This window comes from Phoca vitulina, unplaced genomic scaffold (genome assembly GCF_004348235.1).
Source record: "Phoca vitulina isolate PV1807 unplaced genomic scaffold, GSC_HSeal_1.0 scaffold74, whole genome shotgun sequence".
NCBI lineage: Eukaryota > Metazoa > Chordata > Mammalia > Carnivora > Phocidae > Phoca > Phoca vitulina.
The window spans coordinates 6,498,702-6,512,246 of NW_022589777.1; the positions used below are offsets into that span (position 1 = coordinate 6,498,702).

The window sequence follows — 13,545 nt, forward strand, 5'->3', positions numbered from 1 at the left end:
TTTTGGTGCTATTGTAAATGGAATCATTTCTCTAATTTCTCCTTCTACGGTTGCATTGTTAGTGTATAAGAAAGCAACTGATTTCTGTGCATTGATTTTTATATCCTACCACATTACTGAATTGCTGTATGAGTTCTAGTAATTTGGGGGTGGAGTCTTTTGAGTTTTCCACATAAAGTATCATATCGTCTGTGAAAAGAGAGAGTTTGACTTCTTCTTTGCCAATTTGAATACCATTTATTTCTTTTTGTTGTCTGATTGCTGTTGCTAGGACTTCTAGTACTATGTTGAACAATAGTGGCGAGAGTGGGCATCCTTGACATGTTCCTGATCTTAAGGGAAAGGCTCTCAGCTTTTCCCCATTGAGGATGATATTCGCTGTGGGTTTTTCAAAGATGGATTTTATGAACTTTAGGAATGTTCCCTCTATCTCTATACTCTGAAGAGTTTTAATCAGGAAAGGATGCTATGTTTTGTCAAATGCTTTTTCTGCATCAATTGAGAGGCCCATACGGTTCTTCTCTCCCTTCTTATTAATGTGTTCTATAACATTGATTTGCGAATGTTGAACCACCCTTGCATCCCAGGGATAAATCCCACTTGGTTGTGTTGGATGATCCTTTTAATGTACTGTTGGGTCCTATTAGCTAGGATTTTGTTGAGGATTTTGGAATCCATATTCATCAGGGATGTTGGTCTGAAATTGTCCTTTTTGATGGGGTCTTTGCCTGGTTTGGGGATTAAGGTAATGCTGGCCTCATAGAGATCATGACTAACAAAAGAAACAATTATTAGAAATTATTATCAACAACTATATGCCAATAAACTGAGCAATCTGGATGAAATGGATGCCTTCCTGGAAACCTATAAGCTGCCAAGACTGAAACAGGAAGAAATTGACAACCTGAATAGGCCAATAACCAGTAACGAGATTGAAGCAGTGATCAAAAACCTCCCAAAAAACAAGAGTCCAGGGCCTGATGGATTCCCTGGGGAATTCTACCAAACATTCAAAGAAGAAATAATACCTATTCTACCGAAGCTGTTTCAAAAAATAGAAACAGAAGGAAAGCTTCCAGACTCATTCTGTGAGGTCTAGCACTAGATTCTTAAAGGGCACAATCACCGGGCCTGGCTAGGGGGAGACCAGGAACTGTGGGCTCCCAGGAGTGAACTCAAGGAAAGCAGGCCCGCTGGGCGAGGAGGTGGCTCCACCAGCTGGTGCCCCTATGGAAAGCTGAGGCAGTGGGCTCAGCAGCCCGCCGCCACTCTGAGGCCCCCAAGGCCTGCTGGGCTCGGGGCCCCACGCACCCGGCGTGTTCAGAAAGGGATGCAAAGTCTTGGCAGTCCTGCCACCCAGCGCAGCTTTGCGTTCCTCGGAAGCACCTGAGAAACTGGGTGAAGCGGGCAGGACTTCGGTCGCCCCTAAAAACTCAAGTGCACAGATTTTTCGCAACTCTTCAATTTGTCGAGGGCTCCCCATGCCCCAGGTGTAGCCCGCGTCCCCAGTTCTAGGCTGGGGTTGGGGGGCGACCTTGGGGAGCACCCGGTCTTCACGGGCAGGCAGCTGAGTGCCGCGGGCGAAGGCCAGAAGCTCGCTCTGGACGCTGCGGCCGAGCCCCGGGGCTGCGCGGTGCCGGAAGGGTGAAGGCGCACGGCTCCTGGGCCGGGCGGGCCCTCCGCGAGACCGGCGCGGACTGGCGCAGAGAGGCCCGGACCGGAGAGAGCCGCCGCGCCGCTGGGGCCCACCTGCGCGGACCCAACGGCGGCGGAACGCCCGGGCTAGCGGCCCCCTCTCGGGCCGGAGGCTGGCGGCGAGGGGTGGGGGCGGCCGCGCAGGCCGGGTGCGGGGGTGGGGGGCGGACGGCGGCCGCGCGGCTTCCCCGAGGCCGGAGGCGGGGCGGGCGGGCCTCGGGAGGCGCGGGGGGCGGACCCGCCCGCTGCCGGCGCTGCTCGCCCGCCCGCCGGCTCGCACTCGGTCGCGCCGCGGGGCAGGCATGGGAGTCGCACGCGCCCTCCCGGCGCCCACACCTGTTGGAGCGGCGCAGTGAGCCGCGGCCCCGGCGGACTGCTCGGAGCGGGTGAGTGCGGGCGCGGGCTGGGGACACAGCCGAGCGCGCGGGGAGCGCGGCGCCGAGAGCAGCGGGACAAAGGGCCTGTGCGCGCGGCGTGGGGTGACTGCGGGCTGCGGGGGGCACCGGGACTTCGCCGGGCCGCCCTGGGGGCTGGAGGGCTGGGACCCGCGGCCTGAAGGAGCTCCGCGGAGAGTCAGGGGCTGCAGGGCGCCTGCATTCACACAGTGTCACCGTGCAGCGGATGGGAAAGATGGGTTTGAACGTGCTATCTTGGATGCTGGGTGGGAGTAGAGAAAGAGCCGGCTCTGGGCAAGCTCTCCCCCAGCTGGGCGATGACAACACCCCCATCTCCTCCGCGAGCGCGCGCTCACACCCGCCACCACTTACTTTCTTGGGGTTTTGCATATATGTATTCCAACATGAGCTGAACATTAATTTTTAACTCTGGGCACGTGATTTTGAACACATCTTAGCCAGCAAGAAAGTGCAGCAAACACAGGTTGGGGAATAGGATCTTTTCTCTGGAGCCTTAATTGATGACCGTGTGCTTCCTTCTAAACTATCTGTGAACTATCACCGTCGTTGGAAGCAAGTATTTCTTCGGCCTGTGGACGTTCACTACGAGTTAGCTTTTAAATAAAAGTTTGAAAAGTTTAAAAATTGTTTTAGAAGAGGAGGGAGAAGAATTATTTTGGTGAAGGTAAACCACCATTCCCTTCCAGAATACAAATTAGGGTTGCTTTCCGACATCTCACGAAAAAGCAGCTGATAAAAATCCGGTGTGTTTTATTGCCCTTCGGGCGACACCCAAGAGACTTCAGAAAGAGAAACAGCCCCAGGCTGGTGGAAAGCTCCAGGTTGTTCAGGATCAGTGTGGGGATGGGCTGGCTTCCCTCAGCTCCCGAAACTGGACTTAAGGAGTCCCTCCCTGTGTGCTCCTCAGGAGCAGATAGGCCAATGCCAGAGTTATCTTCACGTGGCCACAGGGGAAGGAGTTGAGTTTATAGTTTGAAGTCAGCTGTGGCCAAAGCCTAATGCCAGTTAATGTGAGGATATTTATTGCACTTGTTTCAGGGTCCTCCTTGTGCATAAGAGCATTGAAAATAGGCCTTAGGACTGTGTCTCTCAAGAAGCCTGACAGTGAATTGGAGGTGGGGGGGAGGGATTTAGGAGAAATGCTACAAAAACCACTATGTTTTCTTGTGAAAGTTTGATCATATGCAAACCTTCTGCATTCGAATAAATTGTTTCACTTGTGTTCTTCCCACATAAATAGTCAGGAGATAACTTGTCATGCTTTCCTGTACCTGAGCGGGAAAGGAAGCATTCTTCCCAGGTAACTAATACGGATCTCATTTTTGTAACACCCACACCTTATTCAGGTAGATGGTGAATTTGGGTGCACTTTTCCGTCTGTAGTATCAGTGCCAAAGTGCCCATTAGTGGGTCTGAGGACATTGCTGGCCGCAGTCTGCAGTGTTTAATAGGCTCAGGTTCTCCCACATAGTTCTTCTCATAGATCCCTGAGGATTCAGTCCACCGGCGTTATTCATGCATAACTCCCACTGGCCCTGGAGAATTCCTTCCTCCTGGTCTCACCATTGACAGTTTGATACACTGTGTTCTTGTTCTGCCACCAGGTTTGTCCCAAGCTCACTAGGGTAGTTCATTTTGCCTAAAAGCTGATACAGAAGAAGTTAAACTTGGTTTGACCATAAGATTATGTTTAGGGTGGCTGGGCTTGTAAACTCCCTGTATTTCTTTCCTGTCCGGGCTGTAATTCCTAAACCATTATATGATTAGGTCTGTTTTCCTTTAATAAGTTCTGTGACTCAGGAAAATGAGAGCAAGAGGGTTCACAGAGCTTTGTTCATGTTTAGGTATTTGCTTTAGGAATTAGCATGGTTTCACTGCTCAGTATTCCTGGTCACAGATTCCATGGAAAACCCTTTGTTAGTCTTCCAGATGGTGTCCAAAACTTTTATCTCCACAGACTTGCCCACTGTTTCTTTCGACATTACTGTTTATAGAGGTCACAGGAATTCATCTGTTGTACAATAGAGAATGTATGTCCTGAGGATTAGATTTTTTTTTCTCCCAGTACTTGTTTGCTAGAGGAGTTCAGTCATTCTCCCAAACACTTGCCCTCTTGAGGAGAGCTGTGTTGTTGCAGTGTTGAAGACTAAGGTGCAGATCTGGGGCAGAGAAGTTTCAGTGCCCAACCTCCAAGCAGATGGTGGGTATTTGTATGTCTCTGATAATGTGCACAGTCCCTTCACCATTAGATTATTAGTGGATTTGTGAAGTAGCAGCATCCTCATAAAATATAAATATTTTTAGACCGTGGACAGCAGGAGAGTAGCTCATATTGAGTGATGGAGCCCGGAATGTGTAACTCTTGTGAGTCAGATATACAGAATTGGAAAAGGAATAGTTTCTGTATTACTAAGCATGGTAAAAAAAAATACTTGCTTACCTTAGTTTTTCGTTCTGCTTTGTCATTCAGGTGAAGCGATACGTGAGAATACTTGGTTGAGAACTTTACAAGATAATTATGTATGTGAGGAATCTTTATTCAGTAAAGGCTTTTTCCTAGAAATGAAACATTATAGACCTGAATTTTCTTCATCTGGATTTAGATATAATGAGGATAAGATTTGGAAGATAAGGTTTGGAAATCTTTATTCTTTTTTTTTTTTAAGGGGTGCATATTTCAGACAGTTCTATAAGGATAAGGTGATTCATTTGTGAAGGCAAGAGAGCATTTCAAGTTAATGGAATCCATTAGTTACCTTTCCAACAGTGAGATTATGAATGTTATTATATCTGTTTCCATCCTAGAGTGTTTAAGTAAACTTAAATGGGCATAGTGCAGGCTTACTTAGAGTTTATAAAAATGGAAACAATAATTGTCTGCTGGGAAATTATTCAGGAAATTATCATCAGGTGAGTTGAGAAATTAATGCAAAGCCACCAACCTAATTTTAAAGCATCACGGTTATCATTGGTGTCTTATTAATGGGAAAGGAGTCAGGGTAGCGTGTGAATGCCTTGGGAAAGAGCCTTGGTGGGTGAGATTTCCCCTCTCATACTTTTCTAAGAGCCAGCACACCCAACCATCCTTCTGCTCCATTCTTGAAAGCCACCCTCTGCTGGAGGCCTTTGTTTCCTTGGCGAACTGATGAGGGAAATCTTGTCTCCCAGATAGGCAAGAGATTAGCAAGATAAATTTTCCTTTTCCCTTCTGCCTCCGGCCTCCTCAATTCTGTGAGTGTAGGCTGCCAAACAGTAAATGGTGGTGCAGACCCTGTTTGTGCACAGCATAGTGTTTGCCTTGGACTTTTGTGACCCTGGAAAATTACAAAATTAGAAAATCCTGGGCCTGAAAAGACCAGCACTAAAAAGACTAAAGAGATCATCCAGTTCGGGTTGCTATTCAGAATAGTTTCTAAACTACCCTAAACACACATTTGGTAGAGTTATGAAGTTCATAACCTTAATACAGATGTCACCTTAAACCCATTTGGGAGCCTGAGAACAGACAACTTTATCTCCCAATTTACAGTCAGTTAAAAACCATTACCTTGCACACCTCAAACTAATATAATTATACTTCAATAAAATATTTAAAATAATAATGAAAAAATTTAATCAGTTTGGAGTAATTTGACCTGCGTTAGTCTGCATTAATTTCTCAATCTGAATTAAAGTCTTTTTAAAGCAGTTTTATAGCCTTCAGAGTTACAAAGAAAATTTAATCAAGATATAAACCATCAGAACACGATCTTATCACAAGTTAATGAGTTCAGTTTAAGCAATAACATAGGGAACTTGCAGGCAGTGTTTCAGACTAATGGAAGTTCGTGTTTTTGAGGTATCCAAAAAGTTTATTCCTAAAGGATTAAATCTTTACCCTACCCTGTTGGCTTAGTAGTCCTTTACTTATAGATGGCTAACTTCTGCTTCACTGGCTAAATGATCAGAATTTAAGTTGCAAGGACCCTGAATTAGGAATATTATTGAATGAATGTTAGATATTGATTAGATAATATTCTATCTAGAATATTGATATTCCTTAGGGAATATTAATATCCTAATAATAATCTACAGTAGACTCTTAGCATTCTCTACCAGCATCCTGTGATTTGTAAATGATCCCAGGGGTTCTTGGCACAGTCGTTTGTCCTCTCTCTGAGAAACAAATTCGATCCTGTATGTTGGGAGGCTGGAGTGAAGCCGTGGCCAGTGAGGGAGCCTCGCTAACTGCCCAGCCCTCATGCCCGCAAAAAGACTTGTCTCCATTTCTCCAGACCCACAAACTCTCAGGAACTGGTTCCAAAACATTTTTTGAAAGACAGACATTGGAAAAAAAAAAAAAAAATCTGTAACCTCACTATGAGATAAGACATGTTTGAAGGACTTTGAAAATATTTTTAAAATAGGTTTGCTGTAGAGGCAAAGCACTTGGGAGAGTGCAATTAGTTAATTTTGCCTAAGAGGAGGTTAATTCATTAAGACCCAGTTCCTAGTTAACTGTTTCAGACTCTTGCCTGCCATTCTCTTCCCTGGCACCCTTGCCAATGGACTATTTCAGTGTTTGGATAAAGACAGGTGCCACTGGGGGACTTCTGCTACAGTAGATAATTCAGGCTCTGCACTCCCAGGATCCAATTCACATATAAATTTCCAACTTGAGATTTGAAGGTGCACGCTCAAGATGATGACCCATGCGAGTACGACCTAACTACCCTGTTCTTCAAGCACCTGAAAAGATGACCTACGGCTTGCGATACCTCATAGCAGAACACCATCTCCTCTCTTCCTCTCTCTCCCCTAAGAATCACATTTTGAGAACGGGAATACTTGGCAGCTTGGGCCTCTGGATCCTGTTTTCTTTCTTAGATAAGCTGAAGTCAAACTTGGCCTAACACATCTGCTGGTCAGTGTTAGCAGGCATAAGCATTCTCCACTGTAATCCAAGGGAGGAGAAGAAGGCGTGTAGGGGTCCAAGACACAGCCCTGTGGGCGACGCAGGATTCCTCCTAGTACATATCACACTTGGCAGAGATTCTGGTGTGGGGGGCATTTAGTTACCTAGACAGCAACTTACATAGAGAAAAACGCTGTCCAGGACCTAGATATGTTTAAGGACTGGGTCCCGAGCCAGGAGACGAGAATAATCAGACACAGAGCCATCTCCTGAAGTTTCCTAAAGGGTTGTCCTCACCACACCTAGCCCACCCCTGAAGTCCCCATTGGGGAGGAAGGCTTTCCTAGCATTAGCATCCCCTCCCTCATCCACTTAGAGCCTTTAGTCATGACAGTATCCACTCTCTCCACCAACAAGCACATGCAAACACGTGTGTGCACATACACACATACCCCATGGTTTCAAGGACTTAGAGAAACCACTAGATGTATTATCTCCCCACAGAAGGGCCCAGGGACGACTCCTATTTGAAAAAAGGGAAAGAAACAATTTCAAAGAGTCAGGAAGTCCCAAGGAATTACCTTTTCCAGGACCTCATTCTTTTTTTTATCCCATCCCTGTTTTCTCTGACAGAAGTAGAATCAGAGAGAAAGAGTCAAGCAAAAAGATCCCAGAGGTGGGGGGGGTGGGGGTGCGGGCAAGCACACTTCTTAGTAATATCATGTGTGGATATGGGAATGTGAGTTGGTATGGTCAGCTGGACTAGAGCCTATCAATGGGATTTTCCAGTTTTATGTAAAAGAAAGCTAAAGGGCACCCCAAAGCGACCAGCAGGTCTGTACTCTCAAGAGGAAGAGAATGGGAACAAGGACATGGTTTCTTCCTGACTCCTGCTAGGTTCCAAAGCCTGGGAGACCTAACCCTTCCCTGTCCTCCTTTCGGGAACACTCCACCGTGAACACATTACCTTACCTGCCACGTCAGCTTCTCCTGAACAGAAGATCCACAGCCAGTCAGAAGCAACTGGTGCTTGAATGTTTATGAAAGTACTTCCCAGACTCGTTTTTCATTGTTGTTTTTCTTTTGGGATGATTGAGCCAGCTCTTTTAACATACATTTCAGGAGAAAATCCAAACTTCTTCGGTTAGTGTACACAGCCTCACATAATACGGCTCTTGCCCCCTGCGTCTACCACCTGCTGTCTTCCACCCTTGTTGAGCAGTTTCTGAAATGCCTTGCATGGTTACATGTCTCTGTGTCCTTGTATACTACTGTCCCCTCTCTCGAAGTGTCCCCTTCACTCTCTCTTAGGTTATCTAATTTCTCCTCACCTTCACCCACCTCAAGCATCACCACCCCTGGAATGGCTCCCCCGTTCTTGTTACTCCCCACACCTGGATCTCTCTCTTTTTTTTTTTTTTAAGATTTTATTTATTTATTTGACAGAGAGAGAGATAGCGAGAGCAGGAACACAAGTAGGGGGAGTGGGAGAGGGAGAAGCAGGCCTCCCACTGAGCAGGGAGCCTGATGTGGGGCTCGATCCCAGAACCCTGGGATCATGACCTGAGCCGAAGACAGACGCTTAACTACTGAGCCACCCAGGCGCGCCTACCACACCTGGATTTCATGGGCATGGGATTTCCTTGAGCCACCCCATCATCCACATACATCTCTGTCATTAGCACTCAGCATGCATCATTCCAAAAATGTGGTTTTTATAGCCACACTAATCACTCACTCTTCGATGAATACAGGTACTCATTCAATAAATCTTTGTTGAGCGCTAGCATGGGGCCAAATTCAAGGCATTAGATACAAAGACCTGAAAAGTAACCAGCAGTAAAGCTCATAATGTGATACCTGATGCTACGTTAGAGCTTCAGATCTTTGACAGAGATCCTGTTAGCGTGCCACAAAATCCAAAGGAAGAAGGAATATCTTGTTTGTTAGAGGCCTGACGACTCTGGAACTAAATTCATAATAGTTAAGGTTGTTTTAAATTCAAAGAAGAAAAAGGGGGGGTCTCATGCCCTCTTTGGAATCACTCTGCATTTAGAAGCTATAAGAATCCCAGTGAGCTGATGCTGTGAAGCTATCCCTCCTTGAGGCCTTGAGCCCTCAGCTGTGTAAATTTACATGAGCAAGTTGCTCTGAAGATTTTCCAAGCGCAGGCTATATTGAAAATGAGCAGAAAGAAGGGCGGGTGGACCAGGGAGGTACGAGAGGACAAAAGCTTAGAACCAAGCACAAAGAAGGCCCGAAATCACACAGAACCCGGGGCTGCCAGAGCAGCTCCTCTGGGGATGAGTGACTGTTTGCACACCGCCTTGCACTGGGCCATCATTAGGGGCATCTTAAACGTGGAAGGGAATGAACACCCCATTTCATTTTGAGCATGGAAAAGTTCCCAGGTCAAGCCTTGTATTGTAAGTGAGACCATTATCTCGGGATTCCTCTCCACACCCTGATTCCTGAGGAGGGTTCACAGACTTAGAAACAATGACAGGCATGCTGGCGGGCTGTTTCCTCAGCCAGCCAGTGCTCAGCCCCTTGCCCTCCTGACCTGCTTATCTTTGTTCCTACAGAGTGGTGCTCAGCATGGCGGGGATCCCAGGGCTTCTCTTCCTTCTCCTCCTCCTCCTCCTCTGTGCTGTCGGGCAGGTGAGCCCCTATGGTGCCCACTGGAAACCCACCTGGCCCACTTATCGCCTCCCCGTGGTCTTGCCCCAGTCCACCCTCAACCTAAGCAAGCCAGACTTTGGGGCCGAAGCCAAATTGGAAGTGTCCTCCTCGTGCGGACCCCAGTGTCATAAGGGAATGCCACTGCCCACTTACGAAGAGGCCAAGCAGTACCTGTCTTACGAAACACTTTATGCCAATGGCAGCCGCACGGAGACGCAGGTGGGCATTTATGTCCTCAGCAAGGGCGGGGGACAAGAGTCTTCAGGAAAGTCTCGGAGGAAGCGGCAGATTTATGGCTATGACAGCAGATTCAGCATTTTTGGGAAGGACTTCTTGCTCAACTACCCCTTCTCAACATCAGTGAAGTTATCCACCGGCTGCACGGGCACCCTCGTGGCAGAGAAGCATGTCCTCACGGCTGCCCATTGCATCCATGATGGGAAAACCTATGTGAAGGGAACCCAGAAACTTCGAGTGGGCTTCCTGAAGCCCAAGTTTAAAGATGGCGGTCGAGGAGCCAACAGCTCAAGCTCTGCCGTGCCGGAGAAGATGAAGTTTCAGTGGATCCGGGTGAAGCGCACCCACGTGCCCAAGGGTTGGATCAAAGGCAATGCCAACGACATTGGTATGGATTATGACTACGCCCTCCTAGAACTCAAAAAACCCCACAAGAGAAAATTCATGAAGATTGGGGTGAGCCCTCCTGCCAAGCAGCTGCCAGGCGGCAGAATCCACTTCTCCGGTTATGACAATGATCGGCCAGGCAACTTGGTATACCGCTTCTGTGATGTCAAAGAGGAGACCTATGACCTGCTGTACCAGCAGTGTGACGCCCAGCCTGGGGCCAGCGGCTCCGGGGTCTACGTCAGGATGTGGAAGAGGCAGCCGCGGAAGTGGGAGCGGAAAATTATTGGCATTTTTTCAGGGCACCAGTGGGTCGACATGAATGGTTCTCCACAGGATTTCAACGTGGCTGTTAGAATCACCCCTCTCAAATATGCCCAGATCTGCTATTGGATTAAAGGAAACTACCTGGACTGTAGGGAGGGGTGACACAGTCTTCCTTCCTCGCGGCACCTGGTGGTCTTCATGTACTTATTTTAGGAGAGGCCAAATGTTGTCATTGGGGTGGGTGTGTGTGTGAGATGATAAATCTTTTACCTAATTTTTTAAAACTGCAAGATGCCTGGCTTTATTATTTGAAAACTGGTTTGTGTATCATATATCATTTAAGGACTTTAAAGGCATACTTTTGCATAGAAATAAAAAAAAACACCATACTGATGTTTGGGATGATAGGGAATATTTAGCAAGTAAGTTAATATTTCACTTTTTGAGAACTTTGATTTTTATTTCATCTGAACTTGTTTCAAAGGTTTATATTAAATATGTGGCATATGGGAGATATAAATTCTTATGTGTGTATATATGTGTATTTTCTCCTGAGATTCATCTTGGGGTTTTTGTTGTTGTTGTTGTTGTTTTTAATGCCTAATCATTAACATTTGCAGTGGCAGTGTTCCCTACCGCATAAAACTCTTAGGAACCTTCACAATACTTCTTAGACAGGCAGGTATAATATTTTGGATTTGGAGGTGTTTGCACAGTAGTCCTTGATGAGTAAAGGAATTTGTTGACTATATTGGTACACATGTTAAACTATATCTTACAGTAAGTCAGTATCCCAAGCTGCTTGCAGTTTTGAAATAGTTTCTCTCCCGAAGACTGTTACTCTACTTTTGGGGAAGACCCAACCTATGGCCCTGTCAGCTTAGTGACACACCAGAGTGGGCAAGACCCTTTATGCCCATCCTTCCACTTAACAGGATTTTACTCACGTTTCTTGAACTTGCTCTTTTCCAGAAAACAATAATCAGGGCCTAATTAGAACAGGCTGTATCCCTTCCCAGTGAACAGTTGTGGTCCCACTAAAAACAATCATTTCATTTTACCCCGGAGGATAGCACATCTCATGTTTTATCATTTGGATGGAGTAATTTCAAATGAATTAAATTCCAGAGAACAATGGACGCATTGCTTGGCAGATGTTACAACAGAATAAGCACTTGTTTGGAGCCTGGCACGATCCTACAACCTAATCAAAGTTATTCTGCAGAGTTTTCAGTGTGCTTTCAGGGAGCAATGGACTTGTGCAATTTGGAAACCTCTCTACTTATTTTATAATAAAAATATTTTGATGGTGCTTTAAGAAAAACCAAGAGGACCCCTGCCCCGGCTTTAAAAGGGCCTCTTTTACTGGGGATACTTGAGGCTACAGGCACGTATAATCAAGTACAGTAGTAAAAATGGAAATCAGGAGAATGCAAAGTGGATCAGAATTCCCACTCCAGGAAATGTCTCTATGAATGTTTTATCCATATGATAATCACAGTTTGTAAAGAAAAGAATGTGACTTATTTTATGTCTTCATTTTATGCCTCTTAGCCTGAACGCGTCTTCCTAAATGTATCAGTGTGGGGAGAAGAAAGAGCAAAAGGATTATTGGACAGATGTTTGCTGGGCTTGTACCTTAGGGAATATCAGCCTGAATTGTAACTCTCTGCGAGGACATTCAGATATGGCACTGAAGCTTAAATTTTCTCCGGGTGGCTTTTTGCTTGTGTTTCTTGAGCTTTTCAGAAGAATAATCCTGATAAGACACTCAAGAAATGTACAGCCACAGTGCTTTCTTCAGATCACGTAAGAAATACTATGCATAGCAAAGAGATGTAAGGCCGCCAGGATTCTTCTGAGTTCCAGTACAATTTGCTTTGAAATCTAGCAGGAATCTAGCGTGAGAAAGAAGAGCGGTCTGCATCCCTGTGTTTGGTATTTGGGGGCTTTTGTTTTTGCTCTTGCTTGATAGGAAAAGAAGTTCACTGAACATCTAGACAGGACTGATTAAAAAAAAAAAAATGCTCCTTTTGCGAAGCACCTGATTTCCTGATTTTGATTTTTTGCAAAGTTGAAATTTCCCTCTGCAAAGGTAGGCAATGGCACAAAGTCAAAATAATATCAATATATAGTTCACAAATAGGTGTCATTTGCTCAAGAATAATACCCACGTGCTGTGCACGACAGAACTCATAGACGGTAAAATAACATGTCCATCTCTTCAGTGGTAATAAAAGGAAGCATGGTATTAAATTGTCGTGGAATTTGAAATAAAGAATGGACTCATGATATTAATATAATTAGTGTTTTACATGTATTAGTTATACATCGTAAGGATATATTTCCAGTAAGGCTAGTAGAACAACATTCCTAAAGTGTGTGCCATAAACACTCATCCCTCCAGATTTTCTACGAAGAACAAAAAGGGCACCATCATCGAGGAGGAGGGAGATGCCTCCCTGTACTCCCTTTCCTTATCAGGGATTCATTTGCCCGTTTGCACTTTGAAAGCTCTAAGAAGTCCTGTAGTAAAGAGACATGGTAATGTTTTAAAATCTGCACTTCAATAAAGATCTTTGATCACTGAACCCTTGTTTTGTCATATAATGCCTATGAGCAATTTAGTGTTCTAATAAATACATTTGGGGGATCTCTGTAGCAGCCCTTGGTCAAGGCGATCGTGCCGGAAGTATGACGAGCCCTTAGTGGCATCAGGTGTTGGTGCCTTTGGGGTTTAACCAGAACACGGGATCCAGGTTCAGAAAGGTTCAGAGGGTAAAATGGGAGAGAATAAACTTGCAAATCATTTGTCGCTGAGAGTCAGAAAGTTGTGGCAGAATCTGGGACATTGTTTTCCCCCATAGACTTTATTCAGAAATTTGAATTTTAGAAATGAGCTAGTCCAAAAAAAAAAAATGGAAAAATAGAGGTAAAGATACATGAGCCAGCCAGTAGTGGAGTTGT

At 45.6% G+C, this 13,545-nt stretch overlaps 1 protein-coding gene across 1 annotated transcript; it reads left to right on the top strand.

Annotated features, from left to right (window-relative positions):
• The first annotated feature begins 1,958 nt into the window (after positions 1 to 1,958).
• Positions 1,959 to 13,186, top strand: PRSS23 (serine protease 23). Its single transcript, XM_032393585.1, has 2 exons — positions 1,959 to 2,081; positions 9,591 to 13,186. The coding sequence occupies exon 2, from the start codon at positions 9,604 to 9,606 to the stop codon at positions 10,738 to 10,740; it is 1,137 nt and encodes a 378-aa protein (XP_032249476.1). The 5' UTR covers positions 1,959 to 2,081; positions 9,591 to 9,603; the 3' UTR covers positions 10,741 to 13,186.
• Positions 13,187 to 13,545: the final 359 nt, after the last annotated feature.